The 24,092-nt window shown below is 45.6% G+C and overlaps 1 protein-coding gene across 6 annotated transcripts in view; it reads right to left on the bottom strand.

Moving 5' to 3' along the window:
• Positions 1-24,092, bottom strand: part of rfc4 (replication factor C (activator 1) 4) — a 79,842-nt gene that overhangs the window by 7,425 nt on the left and 48,325 nt on the right. For all 6 annotated transcript variants that reach the window (XM_077594759.1, XM_077594760.1, XM_077594761.1 and 3 more), the window contains one exon: positions 3,854-3,979. In XM_077594759.1, the coding sequence (XP_077450885.1) occupies positions 3,854-3,979 (126 nt within the window). The remainder of the gene's footprint in view (positions 1-3,853; positions 3,980-24,092) is intronic.

The following is a 24,092-nucleotide window of genomic DNA, read 5'->3' as shown; positions in this document are numbered from 1 at the left end:
ATAGACACACCCAGACGCATAGACACACCCAGACGCATAGACACACCCAGACGCATAGACACACCCAGACGCATAGACACACCCAGACGCATAGACACACCCAGACGCATAGACACACCCAGACGCATAGACACACCCAGACGCATAGACACACCCAGACGCATAGACACACCCAGACGCATAGACACACCCAGACGCATAGACACACCCAGACGCATAGACACACCCAGACGCATAGACACACCCAGACGCATAGACACACCCAGACGCATAGACACACCCAGACGCATAGACACACCCAGACGCATAGACACACCCAGACGCATAGACACACCCAGACGCATAGACACACCCAGACGCATAGACACACCCAGACGCATAGACACACCCAGACGCATAGACACACCCAGACGCATAGACACACCCAGACGCATAGACACACCCAGACGCATAGACACACCCAGACGCATAGACACACCCAGACGCATAGACACACCCAGACGCATAGACACACCCAGACGCATAGACACACCCAGACGCATAGACACACCCAGACGCATAGACACACCCAGACGCATAGACACACCCAGACGCATAGACACACCCAGACGCATAGACACACCCAGACGCATAGACACACCCAGACGCATAGACACACCCAGACGCATAGACACACCCAGACGCATAGACACACCCAGACGCATAGACACACCCAGACGCATAGACACACCCAGACGCATAGACACACCCAGACGCATAGACACACCCAGACGCATAGACACACCCAGACGCATAGACACACCCAGACGCATAGACACACCCAGACGCATAGACACACCCAGACGCATAGACACACCCAGACGCATAGACACACCCAGACGCATAGACACACCCAGACGCATAGACACACCCAGACGCATAGACACACCCAGACGCATAGACACACCCAGACGCATAGACACACCCAGACGCATAGACACACCCAGACGCATAGACACACCCAGACGCATAGACACACCCAGACGCATAGACACACCCAGACGCATAGACACACCCAGACGCATAGACACACCCAGACGCATAGACACACCCAGACGCATAGACACACCCAGACGCATAGACACACCCAGACGCATAGACACACCCAGACGCATAGACACACCCAGACGCATAGACACACCCAGACGCATAGACACACCCAGACGCATAGACACACCCAGACGCATAGACACACCCAGACGCATAGACACACCCAGACGCATAGACACACCCAGACGCATAGACACACCCAGACGCATAGACACACCCAGACGCATAGACACACCCAGACGCATAGACACACCCAGACGCATAGACACACCCAGACGCATAGACACACCCAGACGCATAGACACACCCAGACGCATAGACACACCCAGACGCATAGACACACCCAGACGCATAGACACACCCAGACGCATAGACACACCCAGACGCATAGACACACCCAGACGCATAGACACACCCAGACGCATAGACACACCCAGACGCATAGACACACCCAGACGCATAGACACACCCAGACGCATAGACACACCCAGACGCATAGACACACCCAGACGCATAGACACACCCAGACGCATAGACACACCCAGACGCATAGACACACCCAGACGCATAGACACACCCAGACGCATAGACACACCCAGACGCATAGACACACCCAGACGCATAGACACACCCAGACGCATAGACACACCCAGACGCATAGACACACCCAGACGCATAGACACACCCAGACGCATAGACACACCCAGACGCATAGACACACCCAGACGCATAGACACACCCAGACGCATAGACACACCCAGACGCATAGACACACCCAGACGCATAGACACACCCAGACGCATAGACACACCCAGACGCATAGACACACCCAGACGCATAGACACACCCAGACGCATAGACACACCCAGACGCATAGACACACCCAGACGCATAGACACACCCAGACGCATAGACACACCCAGACGCATAGACACACCCAGACGCATAGACACACCCAGACGCATAGACACACCCAGACGCATAGACACACCCAGACGCATAGACACACCCAGACGCATAGACACACCCAGACGCATAGACACACCCAGACGCATAGACACACCCAGACGCATAGACACACCCAGACGCATAGACACACCCAGACGCATAGACACACCCAGACGCATAGACACACCCAGACGCATAGACACACCCAGACGCATAGACACACCCAGACGCATAGACACACCCAGACGCATAGACACACCCAGACGCATAGACACACCCAGACGCATAGACACACCCAGACGCATAGACACACCCAGACGCATAGACACACCCAGACGCATAGACACACCCAGACGCATAGACACACCCAGACGCATAGACACACCCAGACGCATAGACACACCCAGACGCATAGACACACCCAGACGCATAGACACACCCAGACGCATAGACACACCCAGACGCATAGACACACCCAGACGCATAGACACACCCAGACGCATAGACACACCCAGACGCATAGACACACCCAGACGCATAGACACACCCAGACGCATAGACACACCCAGACGCATAGACACACCCAGACGCATAGACACACCCAGACGCATAGACACACCCAGACGCATAGACACACCCAGACGCATAGACACACCCAGACGCATAGACACACCCAGACGCATAGACACACCCAGACGCATAGACACACCCAGACGCATAGACACACCCAGACGCATAGACACACCCAGACGCATAGACACACCCAGACGCATAGACACACCCAGACGCATAGACACACCCAGACGCATAGACACACCCAGACGCATAGACACACCCAGACGCATAGACACACCCAGACGCATAGACACACCCAGACGCATAGACACACCCAGACGCATAGACACACCCAGACGCATAGACACACCCAGACGCATAGACACACCCAGACGCATAGACACACCCAGACGCATAGACACACCCAGACGCATAGACACACCCAGACGCATAGACACACCCAGACGCATAGACACACCCAGACGCATAGACACACCCAGACGCATAGACACACCCAGACGCATAGACACACCCAGACGCATAGACACACCCAGACGCATAGACACACCCAGACGCATAGACACACCCAGACGCATAGACACACCCAGACGCATAGACACACCCAGACGCATAGACACACCCAGACGCATAGACACACCCAGACGCATAGACACACCCAGACGCATAGACACACCCAGACGCATAGACACACCCAGACGCATAGACACACCCAGACGCATAGACACACCCAGACGCATAGACACACCCAGACGCATAGACACACCCAGACGCATAGACACACCCATACGTATAGACACACCCATACGTATAGACACACCTATACGTATAGACACACCTATACGTATAGACACACCTATACGTATAGACACACCTATACGTATAGACACACCTATACGTATAGACACACCTATACGTATAGACACACCTATACGTATAGACACACCTATACGTATAGACACACCTATACGTATAGACACACCTATACGTATAGATACACCTATACGTATAGATACACCTATACGTATACATACGTGTTTATATATACTCTCTCTTCCTCTCCCTCTCCGCCCTGATTTTACACTAACATCAATGGAATTGGGTTGAAAAATTTGAAAGACAAAGGTTTCATAAGAATGGAAGTTTATTAAAAAAAATCCCTTGCCTTCCTAAGGGGAATGCAGATGATCTTCCTGTTTTACCTGAAAACAACATGATATAAAAGCTAAAAATCACATCTTACCCCAGATATTTCGAAGACAACAAGTTCTGTAATCTCATTGTCGACAATGAGACGTGCAGCACTCTGAAGCAAAGTGATGGCTTTACGCAGGTCTCCCTCCGACACCTTCACAAGTGCGGATATACTCTAAATTGGTAGCAAAAATAAAATGAAAATATGAGTTTAAATCTTTGCATTGGCGACACTTTTTGGATGAACAGTATTACACACTTGCACATACGACTCAGATGGAAAAAGCAGAGATTCCTTTCAAAGATGACTACACTCACACACCTTACAGGAAAAGTGTAGAAACATTTGCATGCCCATCTTGAACAAAGATACGCAAGACACGGCTAAAAAAAAAGGTGTGCGCGCACATATACAAAAAGAATCTAACATAATTTTTGCGTTAAAACAAAGATAAGTCATTTCAGTTTAAGTGGGTGGAGTTTGGTTGTCAGGCTAACTAACCCTAACCTAACCTCCAAACATCTTGACAACAAGTACCTGTATCTAACATATCACTGATCATAACAGTATTAAGTACTCTACTGCACATGAAATTCAATTTCAAACTGAAAAGTTCTTTTGGTTTGTTCGCCAGTGCGAGTTCAAGTATCTAAGGCAGTGGTTCTCAACCTTGCTGGAACTACCGAACCCCACCAGTGTCATATGCGCATTCACTGAACCCTACTTTAGTGTGAAATAAAATATGATTTTTTTTTCAAATTCAAGATACAGTGGTACCTCGACATACGAGTGCCCCGACATACGAGTAAAATTTTGAGCAGATATTTATCTTGAGATACGAGATAAATTTTGATATACGAGCAGACAGCGGACGTGAGATGCTGCTCATAAGAACATCATGAGCACTGTCTCTCTCCCTGCAACTCCCTCGTGTAGTAATGTCTCTGCGAGCACTGGGCGGAGCGTTGCATTTTTATCTGTGTTTTTTTTCCCGTTAGTCAGTGCGGATGGCATATATACTACTTCTCGTTGGCAAGTGGTCGTGCGCTATCCTCTTGTGATGACATTTGTGTGCATCATTTTGGGAATATTTTGAAGGGAATACAAAATCAAACAACCCTCGATATTCACTGAGTCAGTGTGGAGGCGGGGCAAATAGAGCCCGGGAGAAGAAAGGTAACAAAATGTCAAACAAAATTAGAATTAAGTTCAGTGTTAGGTTAGATTAAATTTATTTTAGAGTGTGTCAGCATCGTAATCCAAGTTCATTTAAAAAAATATGTTATATTACAAGCGCGTTGCAGTGCAAAACGTCCCACCCCCTTCTCTCTCTCCCCCTGCGAAATCCGTATAATTTTAGTACTATTAAACACATTTTAGTAATATTAAACCACTAATTATTTGTTACTTTGTTAATAGATGGTGAATTAGAACAAATAAAAATGTTTTTCCAATCCAATATCCTGTTTTGGGTGTTTTTTCTGAGGGTTGGAACAAATTAATTTGTTTTTAGTTCATTTCTATGGGAAGCGTTCGTTTGAGTTACGAGAAAATCGACATACGAGCTCAGTCTCGGAACGCATTAAGCTCGTATCTCGAGGTACCACTGTATATAAATTCCTCGCAGCACTGATTGGCCAAGCAATGTCACGTGAGCATCTGCAGCCAGTAATGGTTCATCGGGGCATGTTATCGTGAATAGACATGATGATTGGATGTGTCTTGCCCTCCGTGGCAGAGGCTTCACCAAACCTCTGAAACCGACTCACCGAACCCTTAGGGTTCCATCGAACGCATGGTTACAGTGTTGTCACAAATACTGGACATTGGTTTCTTGGGATTGGGTGGGTAAAATGTTCCAATTCTGTCTTGGTTATGTTCCTATCAATAGGTGTTTCTGTAATTAAACAATTAAATATGTGCTATTATGATGATAGTGAATAAAAACTATGTTACAATATAATATTTTTTCCGAGTTCCGAATTTGGCGGTACCAATGCAAGAAACGTGTGTCTTTTTACAAGTTGTTCAATACCGGACTTTAACATAAACTACAGCCGCATGGCTTTATTAAACATCGGTCTCTGGCATGTATCTACGGTTTCTAGCAACTTCCATCATGCAAACAACAGACCAAAATAAATAGTGAGATAAACAGGACCAGCGGGGGAATAGGAATGGAAGCGAGGCTGTAGAGCGAGCCGGTTGACTAAACTCAGAAAGTTAGCCGAGCACACACCATTAGCTGGGCTAACACCATCAACTGAGTTAGCCTTAGCTACACGTCTGTTAACTGAGACATAGCTACAACTCTAAATGATTATTTTATAGACTCTGTTGAAGAACTGAGACGTAACATCCCTCGGATAGAATATCACCCACCAAAACCAATGAACATTTTCTTAATCTGTGCATAGTTTTGCAGTCACAAGTTGAGAAAGATGTGGCTGGTATCGAAAGCTCCAAAGCAAAAGATGTGTTTAATACGGATGTAACATTTCTCAAATGCCACAAACAATCTCTCATAGCACCATTAGCCACTATTGTAAACAAATTCTTTATAAGAGAGTCTCTTCCCTGAAGCCTGGAAGTGCTCAGTCATAACACCAGTCCTTATATCAGGGAAGCCCGCAATAACCAACAACTACAGACCTATAAGCATCCTTCCTCCCCTCTCAAAAGTCTTGGAAAAGAAAGTAGCGAAGCAAATTGTGGATCACATTAAGAACAGTCAATAGACTGTGAAAAGGCTGCAATTTGACTTTAGAAAACAATATTCTACTGCGACAGTGGTTTGCTTCTTTTTAGAAAACAATAAAATCCAAACTAAATAAAGGCCGGGTCATTGGTGCGGTTTTCATTGCTCTCAAAAGGGTATTTGACACCATCAACCACCAGATATTGCTGACTAAACTGTCCAATTTTAATTTCTCACCAAGGATGCGAAATTGGATTGAATCATACTAATCTGTAAGACCACAGTGCGTCAGAATACAAAATACAAAATCTACTTCGCGTCTTAGGGTACACGCTATTTCCATTGCTCTTCAGTCTTTACATAAATGATCTGCCAATGTTGTCCTTCGATTGTCACCTGCCAAATGTATGCCGATGATGCCGTTCTATAATATGTCCACGCGAAAGACAAAAAACACACTGCATAGAAACTCACAGATGCAATGACGAGCGTGAATAACCGGGTTGAAAAATCCCAACTACATTTAAACTATAGCTGGGCGATAAAACGCTAAAGATAATTACCGTGAAATAATTTTTGTCAACGATAATATAAAACAAACTGATAAAAATTCGATAATTTTAAACTAATTACACCACCCAACCACCACGGAGAACGGGGGCGCTTTTGCGAGATGAACGCTAGTTCTGGACCAACGCTCAGGAGAAGAGGATAAGGAAATGTGTATTTAGGTTGGTTAGCAATAAAGGCTAACACGGAGCATGAACGCAAAAGGACAATAACACGGCCAAAATAACTGATTGAGTTGCAAGACAACACCGTGCTGACCCACTAAAAGATCCAAGTGTATACTCCCTGACGTTTTTTTAAAATGTTTTTTTAAATGCCTCGTAAATAGCTGAACACATAAAGCAGCCTTATTGAAAATGTCCTTAACCCACACATTTGAGGATAGCCTGTAATATGCCTGTAAGATGTTTTCCCATTTCATGTAAATGTTCTGAAAACTTGTTATCTTGGGTAAAATGGGTTAAGTTCATCCAACTTTTTCATTTTATATTTTTTGTAAATGGCTATATGTGAGGTAAATTTACCCAGTTTCTTTTTGTGAGGCTGAAAATGGTTTGTTTGCCAATGTTGTCAGTTGATTATTTTATTTATTTTATATTGCACAGCAACTTTTCTTTTGAATGCAAATTCATAAAAATAAAGACACCTGTCAAAATTTCTGCAGGTTTTATTCTTTACTTTTTATAGTCTAAGGAGGAAGTCGTCTTATCTTATTGTACAACAAAGCAACAAAAATAATTTTTCAAAATCATATTTCATATTATTTTGTTATAAAGTAAGGTACCATAATTACTTTCATATTTATTTAGGAGGAATGTAATTTATTTACTAATTTACAGAAATTTGAAGTTTCAAATTTGAAATAAAAGATATGTGATAGTTATCGTGGTAATTATTGATATTGACTGCTATTTTTTTATCGTGATAACAGTTTTTGTCATATCGCCCAGCTCTAATTTAAACATATTTAAGACTCTGTATGTACTTCTCAAAAAGAGCGACAACAAACAGTGACCCCAACGTTTTTGTCCAAGGTAAAACAATCAATGTAGTCCAATAATTTAAATACCTAGGAATCACTCTTGACTCTCAACTTGTCTTTAAGATAGATAAAAAAACACTGAATGGAATTAAATTCAATTTGTCCAATTTTAGGTTCATTACATACAATCTAACTCCTGAATCAACAAAACTATACAGTGGTACCTCGTCATACAATATTCTCGTTTTACGACGGAAATTTCGATCGAATAATTCGCCCGTGATGGGATCAAAATTTCGTGATGCGACCAAGCCAGGTGGCCATGGCACTGTCTTTTTTGCATCTCTTTCGTGTATAACAATATCTACGAGCACGGAATGAGTTATTCAGACCAGGAAACGCACAACGCGCATGCGCGGGAAAAAGAGGGCTTTCTGGGTAATGAAGTATACTCGTGCACACAACGCCGATAGGCAATGGCACTCTTTCTCAGAATGAAACTTCATTACCCACAATCAATACGTGGGTAAGCTCAGCTGTTGCATTTCCTGTTATTTTTTATTATCTAATACGAGGAGTATTATATTACTTCTCGTTCGCTGCTCCTAAGAACATCAGCGGCACTGGCTCGCAATTCCCTCTTTGTAATATTTCTGGTCGCAACTCTCTCTCATAGGCGCCGTTCAAAGCCTTTGCGACCAGAGCCATTACAACGAGGGAGTTGCGAGCCGGTCTTTATGAGCAGGGGAGCGATCGCTAAAATGTACTACAAGACCATTTCTCGTTGGCAAGTGGTTGTGGGTTATCCTATTGTGAGGACATTTGTGTGAATCATTTTCGGAATATTTTGAAGGGAATACATAGTACAACAGCAAAAAGGGAGACAACAGTTGGAACCTTCACGAGGTGTCTCCCGAGAGGCCGCCCGCCGCGGCCTGCGAATCCAACACAAACACCCAGAGCTGCCACCCAGGAACATGGCGCCCTATGTTTTTCATCCAGCCGGAGATGTCCCCCCTGCCCCACACCTCCGGTTACTCCTCCTAAGGGCGGGCGACGTCGAGGAGAACCCGGGACCTTCCTGCCCGGGATGCTCTAAGACGATCCGTCGTGGCTTCACCCCACTGGTCTGCAACGCTTGCCGACGAAATTTCCACAGGACCTGTGGCGGCCTGACCCGAACCTCAGCCGGTTTTCGAAAGGGAAGAAGCACGACGGACCAGGCCCTGCGACTGTCGCAGTTAATCTCTGATGGCTTCCAGTCGACTCAACGACAACGCACGCTTGCAACTTTCTTTGACTTCAGCAAGGCATTCGACCAGGTATGGAAAACAGGTCTCTTACAAAAAATGGCAGACCTGGGGGTACCCCAAAGCTTCATCAGATGGATCACCAACTGGCTCACAAATCGCACAGCCAGGGTCAGGATCAACAATACCGTCGGCAGGAGCAGAACCTTCAAAGAAGGGCTCCCCCAAGGCTCGGTCCTGTCACCCCTCTTATTCATCATCTACATTAATGACCTCCTTGACAAGTTCAACGATTCCACCCTGGTCAGCGCCAATGCAGACGATCTGGCTTGCTTGTCGGCGTAGGAACAAAGAGGACGTGGAAAGCAGACTTCAAACGGAGGTTGAAAAAGTCTGGAGGTGGAGTTCCGAGGCACACCTAAACCTTAACACCACAAAGTGTGAGGCGTCATTTTTCAGCCTGGACTCAGCTGAGGCCAAATGGCAACCAAAGATATCAATAAATGGTGCCGCCCTCAAGCATAACCCCACCCCCACTTTCCTTGGCGTATCCTTCGACCGACAACTCACGTTTGCGGAGCAAGCGAAAAAAGTCCGCCAAACCATGTCCAAAAGAACGAATCTCCTCCGCAAACTCAGTGGCACATCTTGGGGTTGGCAACCAAACGACCTTAGAACGGTGTATATTGCCACCCAGAGAAGTCTCGCAGAGTACGCAGCACCGGCATGGGCCCCCTGGGTGGCCCAAACTCACATCAAATCCCTTGAAACTGCCCAACTGGAAGCAGCCCGCGCCATAACCCACCACCTCAGGTCTACCCCCACCGAAGCAGTCCTACATGAGGCACATCTTACACCCCTCTCATCCCGCCTCAATTTGCAAGCACTTCTTAAAGCTGATGCCTGGTACCAGCTGCCTCCTTCTGATCCCCGACACCGCCTTCTCCATTAAAACGTCAAAATGCGGTTACAAAAGAAGCCAGACTGGCGATCTTCGACCCTTCCCCGTCTTACCGCTCTTGAACTCCATACCCCTGGTACATACTCTTCCCACCCCTGCCCACCCTGGCTATTAACCCCCCCATCCAAACCGCCTTTACTGCAGTCTCTAAACACATGCCGACCATCATCCAAAGAGATAAGGCCGAAGAGCTCATCAGAAGCATGGGCGAACCGGACCTACAGATCTTCACAGATGGATCCACCAAAGAAGGCACTGCGGACGGTGGTGCAGGTTTTGTCGTCATTAAGGAGACTGCAATCATCCACCAATGGCATGGTGCCACTGGCGCCTGCAGCAGCTCCTACCACTCTGAAAAAGTGGCACTGACCGAGGCACTCTCCTGGCTGAGGGAAACAGCAGACTGGCAGACATCAATCATCCTCAGTGAGTGCAAATCGCTGGTCCAAGCTATGGGAAACCCCCACACGCAAGACCCCGCCATTCGGAGACTTCAGGGTGACATCGCCCTTTTCCCTCCGCCTAAGCGAATACAGCTACTGTGGATCCCGAGCCACTGCAACATGTGCGGTAACGACCTGGCCGATGCCCTAGCTAAATTTGGCTCGTCAGATGACCAAACTCATACCTCCCTGGATGCAGCCACAAGACGCGCCATCATCCAACGTGAAGATCGCCCCCCCCTCTCGCACCCCCGCCTTTTGCAGACCTACACTACGAAAGTCACAGAGGAAGAACTTGCCCTATCGAAAGGAGACCGCACAGACCTGATTCGTTTCCGCAGTGGAAACCACCCCCTGCTCCCCCGTTGGCTCCACCTTGTGGGGAAATCCGACTCGGATCGCTGCCGCCTGTGCGACGAGGAAACAGAGTCGTCTGAACACCCATGGCTCCGCTGTCCGGCCTTAATGACCGAACGCTACCATCGCGGCCTGGGCAACTCCCTGGATGAACTAATCCGTGTTCCAGTGGCAGCTCTAGCACTGCTGAGGGGAATCCTCAGGCGCCTGAGGTGAAAAAGAAGAAGAAGAACAACAACAGCAAACAGCCCACGATAGCGAACGTGAGGGTGGAGGCGTGGCAAACCGCCAACACAGAAAACGAAGGTAACAAAAGATTACAACAAAATTAGAATTCAGTTTTGTGTAAAGTTACATTAAACGTATGTTTGAGAGTCTGTATATATTAATCCAAGTTAATTTAAATTTGTTTGTTCCGTTTACGATTGCGTTGTGAAAAAAAACCGAAGAAAGTAAATCATGAGTGCCAACTTTCAGTTTTAGGGTCAAATTCAAATGAAGATTATCAATATCATGTTCCCTGATTTTCCCCTTTTTAAATCACTAATTGCAATTGTTTTTAAACCATTTTTTTCTCAGTTCAAAAAGCATTTTGTAAAATCTACAAATGATGATATAAAAATATTTTCTGTAATTCCACTTTAATATGGAACATATTTGAAAATATTTGGTTTCCTTTTTAAATTAAAAACAAATAAGACGTTTTCCCTTACTAAGAAAAAATAACTCAAATAAACATTGTTTAGATCAGGGGTCTCGACTCAATTTACCTGGGGGCCGCTAGAGGCCGAGTCTGGGTGAGACTGGGCCGCATCAGGATTTCCACAAGAAAAGCACTGATAAAACATTCCAACGTTATCAAATATCTTTATTTTTTAACAAAAAATAATGAATTTAATAAATTAACTTAAAGATGAATAAAAAATAAATCAATCAGTAATACAAAACCAAATAATACTAATGAGCATACAGTAGATATACACTGGCTGGCTAAGTAGAGAAAATGAATTATTTTTATTCCGTTTCAAATGTCTGTATTAACAGCTCTTTAACCTTTAACTTTCTGAACTTGAATGGAACATTGAACATGAAATATTCTGAACACGGCTTCTCTTGCCTACTCCTTGCTGCTAGATACCTGGAAGCGCTTCTTCTCACATAGTCACATTTGGCTTGAGGGAGGAAGCAGTGGAGACCCTCAGTAGAGCTTGAAGATGCTCATCAGTAAGTCTGGACCTGTACTTGGACTTATTGAAGTTCAAGGTGGAGAAGAGCTTCTCACACAAGTATGTGCTCCCAAAAAGGCACATGGTCCGCTTGAACCTTCGGGAAAGTTCAGGGAAGCTGGGGGTCAACTCTCTCAAAAATTGCCCAAGCTTGTCTGCTTCTCCACTCACCTCCCTGAACTTGGCTTTGAGTGCAGAGTTGCACTGCAGGTCAATGAGCTCCATTTGAAGCTCAGGAGGGGCATCTTGCACATCAAAGGAGAAGGGGTCCGCAAAAATTTGAAATGTGGCTTTGTGTGTCTTGAAGTCTGCAAATCTGTGATCAAATTCCTCCTGTAGCTTCAAAATGGCCTCAACATACTTCTCACCACTGAATGGTGTGCCTGCATCCACGAGAGCCTTGCATGCTGGGAAATGGCAAAGGTTTGTCTGAGAGAGCTGGGCTTTCCATAACACAACTTTAGTGCAGAATACTCTCACGTTGTCATAGGCAGCACTGACAAGTTGCCCCTGGCCTTGTAGCTTCTTGTTCAGTACATTAAGCTCATGTGTGATATCAACAAGAAAAGCCAAGTCCATGAGCCATTTGGGATCACTTAGCACAGGATCAATCAACTCACAAACGGCGTAGCTAGCTTTGACTGCTGCATTACTGTCTTTGGTAGCCTTCTTGAAGAAATCCTGTTGCCTCAGAAGACGTGTTTTAAGACTGGCAACCTGGTTGGCTCTCTGATCTCCCTGGTATTTTTCGTACTCCTCAGCATGTCTCGTAGTACAATTACGTTTCAAATTGTATTCCTTGTGCACCGCAACTTTTTCAGTGTAATTGAGACACGTCGGGGTGCCCCTGTGTTCAACAAAGAAATATTGCACTCCCCACTTTTCTTGAAACTGTCTGTGCTCATCACCGACCTTTCTCTTCACGGCAGGCTTTGAAAGAGACATCTCTGGGGCTCTGTAATATGCGTTTCCACTTGGAATGAGTCTCGGGTTGATCTTTCACATTCAGTCGCGCGGGTTTGTGGCGCATGTGCACTTTCGCTCTCCGTTTCAATCGCGGAGATGGCTACAGACACTGACACAGGCTGGATCACGGATCATAGCGCCTCATTCAGTTCTATGCTGAGAGCAGCGGAGGAGTGTGCGCGCCGAGCGGAGTGATCGGCCTCACGGCTTCTCCTCCGTCCAGCTGATTGGAGGAATGAATGAGTGAGTGAGCGAGGCACTGGACAGCCCGGCCGATGTCCCGCCCTCCAGAGCCGTATACCTCACCGTGATTGGTTCATTCAGCTCCGAACCAAAGTTCCCTCTAATTTTTAGTTGGTCTGAGCAGAAAGACAACCTCCCTGAGCGCACTGAGTACCAGTGTGAGCGACATCATCGGTACTCGGATGATTTGCCTAAAGACGTTTCGCCGACGGACGTTTGACAGACGGGCAGGTCGCCGAATGGACGTTCCACCGAACGTTCATTCGGCCGAACGGAGGTTTCGCCGAAACGGGATTCGCGCGCTCGCCCCGCCGGATTGTGTGTGTACAAGTTTTTCAACCTCGGTCCGCGGGCCATATACGGCCCGTTAGGATTTTTAATCCGGCCCGCCGCCGGTGTTGTCCAAATTATAGTAAAAATCAATGTTCGTCTACCATCAATGGCAGCCCGGGAATAAGCACTCTTGGGCGGGCATGGCAGTCCGGGAATAAGCACTCTTGGGCGGGCATGGCAGTCCGGGAATAAGCACTCTTGGGCAGGCAGATGTAGCAGAACCGAGCCGTAAAATGACAGCAATCGGGTCAAATCCATCCTAAGACAGCATTTAATGATTAAATACAAATACTAGATGATATCGCGATGGAGGCAAAAAAACGTCTATAGACGTCCATTCGCCAAACGGCTCAAAATGCTCTCAAATTCGGTCAAATCCAGCTGAAAACAGCGTTTAATGATTAAATACAAATACAATTATTTGTATTTAATCATTAAACTAACAAATACTAGTACGACCTGTCCGTCTGTCAAACGTCCGTCGGCGAAACGTCTTTAGGCGAATCATCCGGTCACGACATCATCATTGCTCGCTATGGGCACACCAGTATCACACCTGCCACAACAGGTGCATGTCAATGTTCCCTCTAATTTTTCATGTAAAACATGCTGTAAAACATGAAAAACATGAGTGGACAGAGCTACTGCCACTGGCTGCCACTTAAACGGCGCCATCATGGGGAAAGGGGTAAAAAAAATAAAAAATAAAATAAAATAGATTTTTTTTTTACTGTGCGCCATATGATTGCTACTGCGCAGAGAAGACGAGAGTAGTGCGCAATTGCGCACGCGCGCAGCTTAGAGGGAACATTGCTCCGAACACAAGTGTCATTCATATCAATTTTGCGGGCCGCACGAACATTAATCTTTCATATTAAGACGGGGGCCGCAAATTATCGTCCCGAGGGCCGCAGTTGGCCCGCGGGCCGCAAGTTTGAGACCCCTGGTTTAGATATATAATAAAACTGAATATATTTAGGGCTTTAGATCCAGTTATTTTAACCGTTTTTTAAAACTAAATATTACATCTAAAATGGTCCGGCCCACATGAAATCGAATTGATGTTAATGCGGCCCGCAAACCAACCCGAGTTTGACACCCTTGACCTAGGGTCTTCACCTCAACCTGGCGGAGAGGCACCCGACAAGGCGAACTAAGAAGACCGACTGGCACGACCACGCACGCGACAGATGGGCGACGGTGTTCGTCAATGCACAGGGTGACCTGGACCCTTTTCCCCAACTGAGAGCACCATGGGAAGAGACCACCGCCATGACCTTTGCCAAAGCGGCTGAAGGCAGATACCAGCAACCCGAAGACAACTACGCAGCCACCGTCAGCGCTCTCAACAAAGATGCAGACGTCTTCCAACTGACCTGCTTCACTGACGGCTCGACGCGAACTGGTAATACTGCCGGAGGTGCCGGAGTCCTGATGATTCACAGGGAATCAGGGGAAACGTGGGAGCAAAGCCTACCCGCTGGAAGCTGGACCTCCTCCTTCCAAGCTGAGATGATTGCGATCGAAGCGGCGCTAAAGATGGCCACCGAAAGGTGTGAGCCAGGGTCCCCAATCCGATTGGTGACAGACAGCCTCTCCTCCCATCAGAGGCTGCAAACCATGGAACATGAGTTCAAACTGAAAACCACCACCGAGGCCTCAATCAGAGAACTCCTGACTACCCTCGAAGATAAATAAACAAGTGGCGGTGGAAGTACTATGGGTCCCAAGCCACTGCGGTGTCCCGGGCAATGAGAGAGCCGACCAACTAGCCGCTGCAGGAGGCGGCATGGAACAAGGCGGTGCACCACGACACTTCGCGACAGCAAAAGCTGCCATCCAGCGAGCGACACAATACCACCGCATCCACGCCGACAAACGAAAGAACCTCTACGCTGACAACGAAGGCAACACGATCTTCCTCAGGGATCAAAACTTGAACCGGCAGGAACAAGTAACGATCAGTCGCCTCCGAAGCGGATATCATCCGGAGCTGCGCTACTGGAGGAAGAAGATAGGGCTGACGGAGTCAGAAGAATGTCGGCTATGCGGCACGGGCGACGCTGAGACGGCAGAACACGTCCTGACGAAATGTCCAGCTATGACTGCCTTCTACCCAGATGGCTGGACACACAAAGACCTCTTGACATCCCCCAAAGAGGCACTCAATATCTGGAGCAAATGGCTGGAGGTAGTGTCCCTCGACACTGCCTAACAACAACAACCTCAACAACAAACTAGACTGGTTCACAAACATAGATGCCCTGTATAAAAGGGGCCAGAGCCGCCTCTACCTACTGAGGAGACTACAGTCCTTTGGAGTGTAAAGGACACTGCTGAGGACCTTTTACGACACTGTGGTGGCATCTACAGTGTTTTATGCAGTGGTCTGTTGGGGATGCGGGAGCACGGAGAGGGACAGGAACAGGCTGAATAAGCTGGTCAGGAGGGCCAGCTCTGTTCTGGGCTGTCCTTTGAACTCTGTGGAGGAAATGGGAGAGAGGAGGAGGCTGACCAAGATGATCCCTGCCAATGAGTGAATCCCTCACTCGCACTCACACTCCCTCACTCGCACTCACACTCCCTCACTCGCACTCACATTCACACTCCCTCACTCGCACTCACATTCACACTCCCTCACACACTCACACACTTTCACGCACTCGAGTGAAGTGCGTATTATGAAGTGATATTGTAGAATGAGAGCTAAATTGTGGGAGTTGGAATTAGGCAGTCTGTTTGTGGCTATGCTTTCTTGTATTGCCTGGGCTAGTTGGGAAACATCTGTAGGGTGGGTCAGATTATCACTGAAAGTTGACTGTCTGTTTGGATGCATGAGTAGAAGAGGCAAACTTTCCTGGTTTGATCTCTCTCTCATAAGTTGCAAGTTAGGCGCGTGCTGCTTCCATGTCTTTCAGTGTTTGTAGGCGTTCTAAGAGAGCATGCTGTATTTCCAAATCACTTTTACGGTGCTTTTCCATTAATCGACCATATTTTCACAGCTATAGGGCGCACTTAAGTCTAAAATTTTCTCCGAAGTTGTCTGGCACCTAATTAATCGGTGCGCCTTTTGTATGCACTAAATTCAAGATTCTGCAGATGTAGCTGTATGACGCTGACTGCTTGATTGTCTGGGTGCATCTCTTATACATGCGTTATAATATTTCATCTCATTTTCTGAACCGCTTTTTTCTCACTAGGGTCACATTACTACTTCAAGCATTACTACTACTTTTTTTCCCAAGATGGCGCCGTTCACGCGGCAGCCAGTGGCAGTAGCTCTGTCCAGTTATGTTTTTCGTGTTTTACAGGCCTTCTATCTTTTTTTTAATTACATTTTAATATTTCTTAATACATTCCTTTTTACTTTACTTTGTACTTTATACTTTAATGTTTTTACAACTTTCCTTGTTCTGTTAGCCTGGCTTCTTTCTCCTACTTCTTTTTTTGGAACCATTCAGCCATGCCTAAGCTGTCATACACATGGGACTAGCTGTTACAATACGCAGTAGAAGGAGCAACACCCCAATGCCGCTGTCTTAATACATTCCTTTTTACTTTACTTTGTACTTTATACTTTTTACTTTAATGTTTTTACAACTTTCCTTGTTCTGTCAAAAAAGGCCAAGCAGAAAGTGATTAACACTGCCCAGAGGATTGTCGGCTGCTCTCTGCCCTCACTGGAAGACATTGCCAGCCCTCGTTACCTCAGCAGAGCCAGGAACATCATAGGGGACCCATACCACCCTGGTCACAATCTGTTCCAACTACTGCCCTCTGGCAGACGCTATAGGTCCCACAAAGTATGGACAAATAGGCTGAAGGACAGTTTTTTCCCCACATCCATCAGAACTCTAAATTTGCGGTAACACAACACACATTCCCTTCTGAGGTAATATGAAAAGATGTTTGGGTGGTGATCTGCCTCCTACTAGCTGACTAAGGTAAGTGAAAGACAGTGAGAGGTAAGTGACCTGTATCCATAACAGCAGAATGCCAAATTACAAGTCCGTAACTATCACTTATTTAGGTCTTTTGCCGAGTAAACGTAGCTTATGGAGAAGCACTACCAATTTCGTCATACGCAGTTTCTGGGTGTGATGACAAGTAGGCTTTTGTTGTTGATGATGACGACAGGGGCCTATGTCCGATTATTATTATTATTATTGTTAGCCTGGCTTCTTCTGCTACTTTTTTTTTGGAACCATTCAGCCATGCCTACGCTGTCATACACATGGGACTAGCTGTTACAATACGCAGCAGAAGGAGCAACACCTCAATGCCGCTTTCTTAATACATTCCTTTTTACTTTACTTTGTACTTTATACTTTAATGTTTTTACAACTTTCCTTGTTCTGTTAGCCTGGCTTCTTTCTGCTACTTCTTTTTTTTGGAACCATTCAGCCATGCCTACGCTGTCATACACATGTTACAATACGCAGCAGAAGGAGCAACACCTCAATGCCGCTGGAAATTCGGAGCTGGACATAAGTGCCGGGAGAAGAACCAACGCTTCTGACCAACCATTCCATCATGGGATAAGATGGAAGAGCTGTCGGCACTTACCAGGCCGGAAACGGAGTCGAGGAGTTCTACTCTGCTACTGTTGTCTTCAGCTCCAGACTACTGAGGAACTGTGCGGATAAGCTTGGAAGAGTGTCTCTGCATATTCTCTACCTCGGTCACAGTCTGCAGAAGTTCCCCATCTTGTGGAAGACTTCCTGTGTGTGGTTCCAGTTTTTGTCCAACTTTACAACGTCTTTCTGAGTCTTCATCCGTCTTTGCTACCGCAACCAAGATGGCACCCTTTAAGTGGTGGCGGTAGCTCCGTCCACTTGCTCGTTTTTATGTTTTTGCTGCTTTTCTGTCTTAATAATTTTATTTGGTGATTCTTAATGATCCCATTTACTTTGATTTGCTTTTTACTTTGTGCTTTTGCTTTGTTGTTCTGTCTAATCACCCTCTTGTTACTGTCACAATGAAATTTCCCGAATACGGGATGAATAAAGTTATACAATCCAATCCAATCACGGGGGTGCTGGACCCTATCCCAGCTGACTTGGGGCCACAGGCGGGTGGCCAGCAAATCGTAGGGCACGCTCACACTCATACTTGGGGGGGAATTTAGAGTACTATAGTAAATGGAAATTAGCCCTCGGCTACAATCTTACATGTATATTTTCATTAACATGAATATAAATATGTTCATTAATATGTGCTATCCCTTATTAAATAAATCAAAGCAATATCATGGAAAAATATTGCAAATAAATGGAAACTTGACCATCTCAAGTGACACGTTCAACAGAAAAGTCATTTGAACGAGAATGAGAAGTGAGAAAAGCAGATGTGTAAAATAAGGTAAAATTTAAGCCGAATTGGTGCATATTCTAATGGCATTCATGAAGATGTTTTATTCATAGATATTTTTTCATTCATTTTCTGAACCGCTTTATCCACTTTATCACTCGTGGGGGTGCTGGAGTCTATCCCTGCTGAGTTTGGGCCAGGGGCGGGGGACACCCTGTATCGGTGGCCAGCCAATCGCAGGGCACAAGGAGACGGGCAGCCATGCACACTCAGGCAGCCATGCACACTCAGACCCATACCTAGAGGCAATTTTAGAGTGTCCAATCAGCCTACAATGCATCTTTTTGGGATGTGGGAGGAAAACGGAGTACTCAGAGAAAACCCACGCAGGCCCAGGGAGAATATGCAAATTCAACACAGGTGGACCGACATGGATTTGAACCCAGGACCCCAGAGCTGTGAGGCCAACGCGCGAACCACTCATCCGCCGGGCCACCCATTCATAGATATTAATCATTACATTTTATTATTACTAAATCATTTATGTGTAGTAGACATGCACCTGCTTATGGCAGGTGTGATACTGCACACTTTTTCAAGCTGATTCTCAGTAGTCCGGAGCTGATCATCTTCCTTGCCTAGATCCTCCTAAAATGTCCTATCCCTGATGACTTTGGGCCAGGGGCGGGGGACACCCTGTATCGGTGGCCAGCCGATGGCAGGGCACAAGGAGACGGGCAGCCATGCCCACTCAGACCCATACCTAGGGGCAATTTTAGAGTGTCCAATCAGCCTATCATGCATGTCTTTGGAATGTCTTTGGAGAACCCGGAGAAAACCCACGCAGGCCCAGGGAGAACATGCAAACTCCACACGGGTGCACCGAGCTGGGTTTGAACCCAGGTCCCCCACTGTGAGGCCGACGCGCTAACCACTCAGCCGCCGGGCCGCCCGCGCTATAGTACTTATATGGTGAAAATGTGGACGTCCGTCAAATCTGGCATATGAACTCTGGGCTTTCTGTCATTCGGGTAACCTTGAAGAAAGAACTACATTCGCTGGCTGGACATTGCCATAAAGCATTCAAAACCAATTTGCGGACGGCTTCGAAGCAATGGATGTTCGATGGTATACCTAGTTATACAAAGACCGGCAGGCAGCGTCGGGCGAGTTATGGGACAATATGTCAATGGATTGTGGATGACTGGGCTCAAGTGTCGGCCAGCACTATTGTTTGAGCTTTCGTCAAAGCTGGCATCAAGTTCCCGGAATACCCCGGCAAGAACTCTGACAGTGAGATGGAGCATAGCATGAACTTTCCCACTAGGCTGAAATCTTTATATCAGATACAGAAGATAAGGAGTTTGGCGGTTTTGTAGATGTTTAACTGCTTTAACTTATATTAACGTGTACTTTTTACCTCTATATCAAACTTAGTTTTGTTCATGCTACCTTTAAACACACTAGTATAACATACGCTAGCATAACATACCCTAGCCTAGCGCCCAATTGGCCAAGGCGCCTTTTGTATTGACAAAAACAGAAAATACACCCGCAACTGAGATGGCGCCCTTTCAGGCGCGTTTTATAGATGTGAAAAAATGATAATTCCTTTCCTTTTGTTTAATTTCTTCTTGCATTGCTTTGTATTGAACTTCCTTTGCAGCTAACTCAGCACATGCTCCTATTCTCTTTAAAGTAATCCTCGACTCAGAACGATGACTGGCTTGTGACATAGATGCAGTTCCATACATTGAGTGTGCATATTCTTGCATTAGGATCTGATGAACATTGTGCTTGGCATCTTTCTCATTGAATTCTCCACTTGTAGACAGACGGTCTAAAGTTAATTTAACAAAGTCCTTTGTTACAGCCTCACATGCATCAATTTTCCATCTGAGTTCCGTGGATGGCATAACTCGCTTTTTTAATTCCTCATAAAGGTTCGATATATTCTTCGTTCGATTTTCTGTCATCCACCATGTTGGCCAACTCTGACTCAGAAATTTATTTTTTTAATGTTTATCTGGCTTCTCTGATTTAAATGTTCTATTGTTCATATAGTCTCACCAAACCCCTCTCCATTTTATTTATTTCCTCTAGTTGATATTCTCGCATTCTCTCCGTAGTTTTGGAATGGCGTCCTGTACGACGAGGTAAGTTTAGAAGTAGCCCTGCACCTTCATTGTCTTCATCCTCTATTTCGTCTTGAAGTCTCTTTAGCCGCTTCTCATTACTTTCAATTCGTTCCTTTAATTCTTGTCCAGACAGATTCACATTCTTCATTTAGCAACCGTCTGTCATATTCTATTTCTACTTGTAGCTTATTTATCAGTTCTTTAATGTCTTCCATTTATTTAGCTAGTAGTTATGTCTTTAATGTTACAGTTGTCCGTTGACTAGCAACTCACTGACGTTTCTTTTTCCATCCGCAAGTCAGCAGCTCGAAAAAGCAGGTGCGGGTAAATTCTCACAGTAGCATCCCAGCCGATAGATGGTCAAGTTGGACTGATGGTTTTCAGTTTGTTTTATTATATTCCGTTCGTTCATCAAAAACATCCAACCACTGTGTGAAAATTGTGATGCTTCGGCCGATGCTAAGCTATAATAAGTGACTGACGAAACCCTCCGCAGTTCACGCGTCAACTGTGGCTACTAAGTTTTGGACCTTCACAATAAAAGTCACGCACGCAATATGAACATGTACTTCTATACATTTACGGAAATCTTACTAATATAATCAAAACACTAAGAAAGTAACAATAATAAGTATGATAATTCCTGAATTAGGTCATTTATAGCCAGAGTTTTTGTAACCTGAGAATTTCATATTTAAGGCATTTATAAGTAGAGGTATGGCTCTAGTAAAGAAATGTCCAGGTCATAATTATCTATTCCACCTGTATATTCATTAAGAAATATATTGATTCTTATAACTTATGTTTTGATGTATATATCACATAATCTCGAATATACAATTCAACTTTATTTGTATAGCGTTGCATTTTTATGTGCGTGCTTGCTGCTCTTAAAGTCCTGAAATTTGCATTGGTGACTCCGTGTGTTTGATGGTTTCACTCGGTGCTGAGTTAGGACGGAGAGTAGCTGAGACGCATTCATTGTTAACAAATTGAAGCATAGCAGTGGCAACAACATCAAAGCCTCGACTAAACAAGCAGCTGTGACAGGTCGTGTATGTTAGGCGAGGCTGTCGGCACCACTTAAAAAAACCCTGATGATTGTTAAAAGAGTCAGATATGGGTGTTCAAAATAAGGGGTGAATATTGCATTAGACACATTGCAGTGTTGCAGTACAAACAAGACAATCTGAGATCTCGATTCTTCCGATGATTCATATTACTGCAATAGTTGTCACTTTTGAACAAGAAATAAAAAGGAAAAAAAATCAAAGCGGAATTTTGTTTCATTTCATAATCACAAATGTACAATCATTTTCTTTCTGTGTTCCGAAAGCCAAAGCCCGTCCCAAACTCACCTGAAATTCGGGTCGGGCCTAAAATGTCAATCATTACTTCAGGTTGGGTCGGCCTTCTCTCTCGCTGACTTTTATTGATAAATATATATACGAGAGACAGTGGTCCGCAAAAAAAAACAGAAGTCGCCTCATCACAACACGTACTGTACTAAACTATTGTAATGACAATTCAAAGAACTCCTTCCTGTCTGTTTATTATCCACAATATTGCTCTTCTTTCTCTCTCTGCCTCTCTCTTAAAGTGCCGTGCTAGATTCTCTTCAAAATGATGGACGGCCTTAAACTTTTCCAGTCAACTCTTAAAAAAAATCCATCAAGGATGGAAAATTGTCGGTTAATGTAACCGCTGCGACACAGAAACATAAAAAATGTAAAGAAAGCAGTCTTTAAATTGAGAGTGATGAGCGGCATGTTGTTCTCCAAGTTACACTCCAACAAAGGTCTAGACTAGTGCGTCATCTCTGGGGGAAACCAGGGTATTGCAAGGCAAAGGGAAATGAATGAGGTCATTGATTTTTACTATAATTTGGACAACGTCGGCGGGCCGGATTAAAAAGCCTAACGGGCCGTAGTTTGAAAAATATGTACACACATGCCAATACGAGCGAATCCGGGAGCGAGCGAATCCGGCGACGGATAACATGTACACACACGCCAATAATACGCAACTTATTGATAATTTTGAAAGCGAGCGAATCCGTGAGCGAGTGAGCGAATCCGGCGACGAATAACATGTACACACACGCCAATAATACGCAATTTATTGATAATTTTGAGAGCGAGCGAATCCGGGAGCGAGCTAGCGAATACGGCGACGAATAACATGTACACACACGCCAATACTACGCAACTTATTGCTAATTTTGATATCAGATATTTAAATATGAATGCTCTTACATTGTCAATGCAATTACAAACACTCTCTCTTATGATTATAATTTTGAGAGCGAGAGATTACCTGTTTGATCGCTTTCAACAGTAAACTCTCCGTCTCTCTCTCTCTCATGATTATAATTTTGAGAGCGAGCGAATCCGGCGACGAATTGTCCATTCGACGAAATGTCCGGCGGCGAATCAGTCGACCAAATGTCCGTCCGACGAACTGTCCGTCGACCAAACGTCCGTTCGACCAAACGTCCGTTCGACCAAACGTCCGGGGACCAAATGTCCGTCGACCAAACGTCCGTCGACCAGAAGTCCGGTCACAGATCGCAATAAGAGTGGCTTCCGCTGAATCCACGCTGAAACTCGTAAGCGGAAGCCACTCTCACAACATGCAAACTCCACACAGGAAGGTCTGAAGCTGGGATTGAACCCTCGATCTGTGAAGGCCAAAGTGCTAACCACTCGCCCTCTGGGCCGCCAGTAGTCAACGAACAATCAATTCATTTTGAAATCACATGTTGACTAATTATTTGTGTGTACACTGAAGCTTTTAATCTTTTTGTACTT

Source organism: Stigmatopora argus, chromosome 24, assembly GCF_051989625.1.
Source record: "Stigmatopora argus isolate UIUO_Sarg chromosome 24, RoL_Sarg_1.0, whole genome shotgun sequence".
Lineage (NCBI taxonomy): Eukaryota > Metazoa > Chordata > Actinopteri > Syngnathiformes > Syngnathidae > Stigmatopora > Stigmatopora argus.
Note: the sequence above shows the minus strand (reverse complement) of the source record. Positions and strands in the feature narration are given on the sequence as shown.